Below are 8,172 nucleotides of genomic sequence, written 5' to 3' on the forward strand. Positions count from 1 at the left end.
CCCCTGGGATCAGTAAAGTATCTATCTATCTACTGTATCTATATCTTCTATAGCTGGTGTAGCAGCGGACAGAAATGCGCCCCACCCCCCACCCCGCCCCACCCCAACCCTGCAAACTATACCCAGAGTTGAAGTGAACTAGCCCGAATTATACCCCAGGGTATCTTTTGCTCGGTGGTTTTACCCCAATGTAAATTATTGGCTATATTGCTAAAAATCCTGACTTTGAATGTTGTACTGATATGGGGCTCAGAGTTGTGAAAATATTTTTAGTGCGACGTTGAAATCATTTCAGCAGGCACGAAGAGTTTCATCTTCTCCTTGTACACACTTTTATTTTTACCTACAAATGAGGAATCATCTGAACTCCACCTCATGTTATCAAAGTGGGTTAAAGATAGATATGCTTGATGATATTATATTGAAGGCAACAAAACTTACTAAGAAGGTGATGACTCATATACAACCAGCTGCTTATGAATAATGAGACGAGAGATGAAAACTATTAAACATACTGTAGCTGAGAAAGGGACTTTGGTGAACAGCTTGATGATCAGAGCTTATATAATGCCAAAAAAAATCACAAGATCAGTCAGATCAATCAATCAATCTTTATTTGTATAGCAATTCAAGTGTCTGTTATCTTGAGACACTTTGCAAAAGCAGGTAAGAGACCTTACTCATTGATATATTACAAAGACCCAGCGTTAATCCATCATGAGTGTAGCACTTTTAGCAACATTTTAGCAAGAGTTACAGTGTCAAGAAAAATTCCCATGAAACCCAATATGAGATAGTTAATAAATTCAATGTGACTCCTGAAATAGAGAATAAAACATGATGACACATGCTCTGCAACATGTCGGAAAAACTCAAGTAGGCACATATTATCATTTAATGGATCCAAACATATGTATTCTTGGTGTAAGCTTCATGTCTGGTCAAAAGTCAAACATGTTCAGTATCATGCTGTGTGCAGTCTTTCAATCCTGCATGTTTGGCTTGATGTACATCCAACCACATTAACAATTTGGTACAATGAATGATTATCAATTCTTCCTTACGAGAGGTTGTCTGACCCATAAACGAGTCTGTTTCTGAATTATTGCAGGGGACCTTACATGAGTTTGTAAAATCAATAACCCATGTAGGAGTAGACTGAGCCTTTATGCTTTATTTAATTTTGTTCTCCCTCTTGTATGTTTTTTTACCCTTGTACTTTGAGTTATGTTTTGAATGTTTTGTATGTGTTCATATGTGATTTAATGCTAATCCCATGATATCATATGAAATGTTATTAAACAATAAAAAGACAAAGTAATATACATATTAGCACTAATAATAAATAATAATAATGATCATGTCATGGTTTGTTTATAGTAAAATAAAGAGTAACCACTAAATGTTATCACTCTATCCTTAAGAATTACAACGATGCACATTAATCCTTTGCATATGAATAACAGACAGTGTAAATGAGTTGAAAATTAGTAATTTCAACACTCAATAACTGCTACTCTTTTTTTTTCACAGATCCACCTTTTGGATAAACTACAGCTCACATCATTCCAGTTTTCCTCTTTTATCCTGTCATTGTAGAGATGACCACAGTCTTCGCCAATTACACCATTGTTATTAGGCTCACCTCTCGCCCAGTACCTTTAAGAAATCAACATGATAGGGAGTTTTTCAGTTTGAAAAATAATAAATAAAATAAAACAGCTCTTAGTTTTTTTGATGTTGTTTGTTGAGTTGATGTGACTTTTAACTCCTCTGACTTGATTTAACCATCACATTTTTGTTCTTCTTGTAAGAAGTGTTTGAACTTTGATTTAGGAATGAATTATTTGGTAATTAAAAATACCTGGTGATGGATAAGAACAGATGTGTTTGTTCATGAATTAAACCTGAGGGCTAAACATTTACTGTGTGCCTTACGCTTGAGTCAGCGGAGTGCCATCCGTCCATTTCCAGATGCCCTCGTTGTCACTGTCGCTCAAACCAATCCAATTGTAATCCTCGATGTTGTTCGTGATGAATTCCTGTTGAAGGTAGAGAGCCTGTATTTATTTATTTAGCTTTAATTGTAAGATATTTACAATTGGAAGATAATTTTAGATTTTACAACATAACAAGTTGAGCCTGGAAACCTTTATTATCCATGAAAATGTTTTATCTCACACTTAGGGGAACTTTTTATGTTTTTGTTTTCAGATGACAACATTTTGATAAAAACACTGTCGTTTTAGTAGATGGCAGTGTGACTTTCTCCATCTTTGAGTAGAGTAGCAGGCTTTTTCATTCAGTGAACACACTCTTACTTTCACCTCTGATTCTGACAAGAATAACTCTATAAAGAACACATGACCTGTTCTTCAATACTGTCCACGATCACCAGATCTGCTCCTCTGTCTCTACAGTCTTGTCTGCTTTCTTCCCAAGTCTTAGCCTGTGTTGAGAAGAAATAACAGGAACAACGGAAACCTTTCCATCCCTCAGAACAGGTTTTGTCTGTAACACACGACAAACATCAAATATTGAAGAGCAGCCATTAAAGAAACATGCATACACACACTGTCAAACGAATGTGGACAGATGACTCCCATACCACCTCCTAATTTGGCCTGTGATCATCTCAATGTGTTCTGGAAATGTTTTACACCTGTACTTATAGGGCGCCACAGGAATGAGTCCTAAAACCCGGAATGGCTGTCCATTTGTGATCGGTTCACTCAGGACACGTGTAAATAACAGTTGTTAACATGATCTGTTAGTTTAGCCTTTTATTTGGAGTCTTATTCCAATGATGGGATCATCAGAAGTTCATTAGAAGTTGTGTTACGTTCCCCGAGATGGCTAGGGGATGAGGGGAGTAACAATAAAATAAAACCCAGGGAAAAGAAGGAGGAACTTAGTTTAAGTAAATTTAACAATAATGTATTTACATAATCACAAACTAAACAACCAAGGATAGGCTTCGTTTTAAAAACACAACTAAAGAGAAGCCTAACAAATCATTAACAAAATACTTTAACCAAAACACACTAAGATACACAATCTGCACAAAGTCTTTTCCCCTGGAAAAACACCCTCCTTACACAGAAGGAATATGATTACGATCTTGCCCCCTTCCTCAGTTTGAATGATCAATCCTGTGAATCAATCAGAATTTAGGTCGGTTACATTTTCAGCAGTAACAAACACAATCACCCGCTCATTCATTCATTGCTCAATTTATAATGATTTATCTCTAAAATGTTATTTTATTTTTTATTTTATTGACTTTCTTTTCTTTCTTTCCTTTTTTCCCTCTTTTCTTTTCATTTACTATCACTAATAATAATAATAATGGCAATTATTATTATAGATTGTACTGACCTATTATATATACTTTTTTTCTCTTAATCCATTAATTCATGTATTTGTTTCCCTGTTAAATTTCATTATATATTCATAGAATAAAGAGTAAATATCTTTACTATTATATTTGTTGCTAATGCTATTATACAAAATTATAAATCATATAGACTTATTATAATATATTAATTATCCTATTTTTATTTTTTTTCTCTTCAATCCCTGTTATTACTCATTCTCTAAAATACTCTGAATTTAAGTCGACAACCTTCTCAACATTCACAAACACAATCACTGTCATTTATCCATTGGTCCACTTTCTATTATTCATGTTAGTTATTTTTGTTATCACTGCTACTCAAAACAATAGACCTTGTCTTGCTGCCAATACTGGGCAGGGACAATGTGGCTTAAAGGGTAAGGTTGATCTTCGGTCCCCGGCTCCAGCGGCCACATGTCGGATAGATGTGCTGTGTCAAGACACTAGACCAGATGTTGCTCCCGCTGCTGCGCAGCGACAATGTGGCTCGGGGGAAAGTCAATCGTCTCTCGACTGGAGGGTCGGGGGTTCGGTCCCTCACTCCTGTGGCCACGCACTGTATCTATGTGGTCCCTTGTGTGATCTTGCGGGACTGGTCTCGTCAATTAGAGCCCCAGCTCTCTGAGTGGCTCTGAATTAAGGTTTGTCTACAGGAGGGTTTGTGGCACATCCTCTGTCACTACTGACATTATAATTCTGCAAATTGGTTATTGATGGTAATGATGATGATGATGGTGGCGACAATAGTGATGATGAAGATGATGATGTTTTAATGAATATTGCATTTGCTTCATCTCACACACACACACACACACACACACACACACACACACACACACACACACACAGGTCACAGGGACACAGGTTAAAAATGAATATACCTCCTCTTTTTTCTAAAGAATTCACAGGTAACTGACTTTAAAGGTGGTTAGCAGAAGTGAGAGAAGATAACAGCGGCATATTCTCTAAATAAATACACTTCCTCAATGCTAACAGATAGCTGTGAGCAGTAACCACACAGGAAGAGCACTCACTCTGGTTGAACAAACTCTGAAGTCTTTCCAGCTCTGTAGTCATTTCAGTGAGGTTGGCATTCAGCAGCTCTCTCTGTTCAGTCAGGGAGGACAGCTGGTTCTCTCTGTCCTGGAGACGCTCGGTAAGATTGCCTTCTGTCGATAAATGACGAGCTAAGTTGTGGCCTGAAATGAATTAAAGATGTTTCTTTAGTATTACTGACTAAAGTTTCTTTGTTTGAGTCATGTGTCACATCAGCAAATGTAACATCCAAATGTAACAGCAGCAAATGTAACATCCAAAGAGTGCAATTAATTTACGATGCTGCAGCAAGGCAGAGAGAAGTGACCACATTACTGCTGGCTTCCCTGACTAGCTGTTAGTTTAAGAATTGTTTTAGAGATTTTATTGGCTGTTTTTAAAGCATAATGACCAGGCCCCACCCTATGATCTGCTAACTCCCTTTAAACCTGACAGCTCTCTGACATTCATAAGCAGGACTCTATAGTTCCAAAACTCCCCAATTATTGCACATTTAGTCATAAATATATATATTTATATATAATTCATTTTCACATCTTGATAAAGGCTTGATATGGAAGTGCATCAAAGTTTATTTTCGGGTCCAACGTGGTGCTGTAACAATAAAGACATTCAGAGGATTTAAAGAGACAAACATTCTTTAAAGCTGAGAAGAAAAGTAAGAAAGATCTTGAGAAAGGTAAAGAAAAAACGAGAGAAACCAAGACTTGGTTCATTTCTCTGAGCCAACAGCCACAGAAAATAACATGTTTAACCAGATCTACAATGATTTCAAAACAACCGACTCACAGTGGAGGGTGAGGCCGATGATACCAGCCAGAAAGAGAAAACTCAGGGGCACCACAAACCAATCAACAGCTCCGTGAAATCTCCTCTGTGAGCTCCTGGGACCTGAAGACAGAAAGGAGCGTTCAGGAGCAACAGTTGTGACAGATAATTTAACACGTTTCAATCAATCATTATTTGTATAGAACCAATTCATAAAAAGTTATCTCGAGGCGCTTTTTCAAAAGGCAGGTTAAAGTGTCTGCACAACTCGGTCTGATCAAACACTCTTACCTCTGTGAGATGTCCAAGGACGTTCAGATTCAACATTTATTTCCTCCATCGCTCACAGGGGTGATTCCAGCTGATTACTAGAAGGTCTGCTCTGCAGTGTGGGCTGTTTGATCGCTGAAAACTCATTTGGGTTTCCAGGTTAAGTGTTTTTTTACTCGTGAGGAAGTGACAAGTTTCAGAGGTGATGAAATGTAAAGCTAATGTAACTGTTAACCCTTCATTATGACTCGGCAAATGTTTATTTATATCCTAAATAAAGGACTGAACCCTGAGGGACTCCTCATGTCATGATTATCAGCTCAGATTTGAGTTAGTAGAAGGAAACAACATAGCCTCAGCCTTCAAAATATGATAAAAACAGTCAGAAACTTCATCATTTACAACATTTGAACTGAATTCCAGCTTCAATTGCAGATAAGCACAGTGGTTTCTGTGGTTCTGTTTGCACATCGTGTTTATTGCACAACATTTGATGAACAGATCTGCTGTGCCTTAATGGTGAGAAAAATACAAAACAGATACTAAACAGACTGTAGAGCTGCTAACGTACATGATTATCTTCTACTTTATGTCTAGATTTTGCAATTACTGAAATAAAATGCTCTTCTCTGTGGCCTCCTGAGAACCAGAAAACTTAAAGTTGGACTTTCATCAGTTTGAGAACCAACAAGTATTGAGAGGGTGACTTTTTACTCTTCCTCTTTTTTTTAAGGATCAGAATTGATGGTTTTAAAACCTTTACTTAAAGGCTGTGACATTTCTTCCTCTATCAGATGTAACTTACGTCAGGTATTTTATGGTGAGTGGGATGTTGAGTGAGTGAAGTGTGATGGTGATAAGGGCGAGGAAAACCCAAAGGTTAACAATAGTGTAAAATGCAACATTATAATCAGGGCTTTTTTCAAAACTTTGAGGCTTAAACCAGCAGCCCTCAGTCTGTGGGGCCTTGGATGATTATACGTCTTCTATGCCCGTAACCAGTGTAGCAGCCCCCATAAACCCCAAAAACCATAAATGCCAAACAATGGCTGGATTGAACTGGGCTAGCTCAAAATATGGCCTCAGGGAATCTTTGTTCCTGGTAGTGTTACCCCAGAATGACCAAGAAGGAAATAAGTCAGGTTGTCAGCTGTCATATTACGTTTATTTGGATAATGAATACAAAAATATTGCAGAAGCCCTTAAGATTATCCAAAAGAACTTTATTTCAAGAACCCAGTGAGCACTTGATTTCAATGTCGAAATTTGGTTGTAATCAGGTCGAAGTAGCTAAGAAGACTGCCTGCCAACCTGGATTGAGGTGTCATCATGTGTATCCCCCCTCTGTGATCACTTTTAGGAACCTAAGGCTTCTTGAGGGGTAAAGATTTGAAAGATTCCCGTCATCTTTAAGACTTGAGTACTGTGACAAAGAAGTATGAGATTATACTCTTGATAAAAGCTTCTGTTATTCACCGTAACTTCAGAGAAAATGGAAGCTGTGTGAGCTTGGTGGTTTGCAACACTGTTTAATCAACCTCAATGGGCTAAGTATAAACAGTGCAACCAGTGCGATTGCACTAGTGCCCATGGGATAGCCCCTTCTATACTAGGTTGCTATTGGACTCAATGAATGGCAATTAAACTGGTTTTCAGAGATACAGTTGTGATCAGAGAAGCATATGTTAATAATTTTATGGTGCCATTCGCTATATATTGCCTTGAAAAGGCTGACTGTGTGTTATAGTCAGTCACAATCTATAACACAATGATGTGCTTATTCTACATAAACTATTAAAAAAAAAACTATATATATTAAAACAATTCCATTAGAGGAATAATTTCATATTTTCTTTGGTAATTTTGTCATATGCTAATATGCAGTGAGGATTGCTGGTTTGTCCAATGTCATGTGATCATGTGATGTAGCTAGTTCTGAGGCGAGCACAGTGCACATCTCCAAGCCGACCGAGCATTTCAAAATGCCTTTCGAACACAAAAGCAGAAGTCAAAAAACGACAGGGGAGAAAAGGAGAGGGTAGCAAAGATCCCTAAATTAGACTCTTTTGGTTTCACAGTCGGTAACTCACAGTTGACCCCCCTGCCCCTTCGGCCCGTGCTTCAACAGCCAGGCAGCAGGAAATGTTAGGAGGATATAGAAGCTATAAATAATGGTGTGTGTGTGTGTGTTCACTGTTACTAGCGTGCACTAGGGCCTGTCAAAATAGCTTGCACTGGGGCCTGTCGTGACTAATTTATGCAACTGATCAACCTACAGCCTAATTTTTGAGCATTAAATGCCCTCAGTATAGCTTCATACAAGAGAGGAGGCTGCAGTGTTCTTGAGTTTTTCCTTGGTGCATTTTATACTTTATACTACTTGTAGGCAACATAGAGGGCAGAAGTGTTGAAACATCAGCAATCTTGTTGGAAGTGTTGCTCATTCTACAACGTGCATCTTTCCTTCATGAACTCTCCACTTTAAGAATTCCGTATTGAAGAATCGGGTCGAACTTTTATGTGGCGGCGCCTTTTGACAGATTCACCCTTTTGTAGAGAGTTGATTTAATCTCGGCATGTTGGTGTCTGGCAGTGGTGTATGATCTCCAGGTCAGCCTCTTTCAGATCATCCACTGAGAGAGTTCTGTAGCTGAGGCTTGCTTGATAGCCCGCCATGACTT

The 8,172-nt window shown here is 38.1% G+C and overlaps 1 protein-coding gene across 1 annotated transcript; it reads right to left on the reverse strand.

Moving 5' to 3' along the window:
• Positions 1-592: 592 nt before the first annotated feature.
• On the reverse strand, positions 593-5,634 carry LOC132986874 (CD209 antigen-like protein E). The gene is made up of 6 exons (XM_061053550.1): positions 5,513-5,634; positions 5,243-5,344; positions 4,432-4,596; positions 2,369-2,511; positions 1,939-2,042; positions 593-1,659 (listed from the first exon to the last, which is right to left on the reverse strand). Exons 1-6 carry the CDS (start codon positions 5,559-5,561, stop codon positions 1,497-1,499), a joined length of 726 nt encoding a protein of 241 aa, XP_060909533.1. The 5' UTR covers positions 5,562-5,634; the 3' UTR covers positions 593-1,496.
• Positions 5,635-8,172: the final 2,538 nt, after the last annotated feature.

This window comes from Labrus mixtus, chromosome 13 (genome assembly GCF_963584025.1).
Source record: "Labrus mixtus chromosome 13, fLabMix1.1, whole genome shotgun sequence".
NCBI lineage: Eukaryota > Metazoa > Chordata > Actinopteri > Labriformes > Labridae > Labrus > Labrus mixtus.

Bases quoted from the DNA above. Each gene is read 5' to 3' on its own strand.
- LOC132986874 (XM_061053550.1), bottom strand. From the start codon at position 5,561: ATGGAGGAAATAAATGTTGAATCTGAACGTCCTTGGACATCTCACAGA. The intron at 5,345-5,512 runs GTAAGAGTGTTT...TTCTGTCTTCAG, and splicing joins TCCTTGGACATCTCACAGAG to GTCCCAGGAGCTCACAGAGG. The intron at 1,660-1,938 runs GTAAGGCACACA...GATTTCTTAAAG, and splicing joins GGCACTCCGCTGACTCAAGC to GTACTGGGCGAGAGGTGAGC.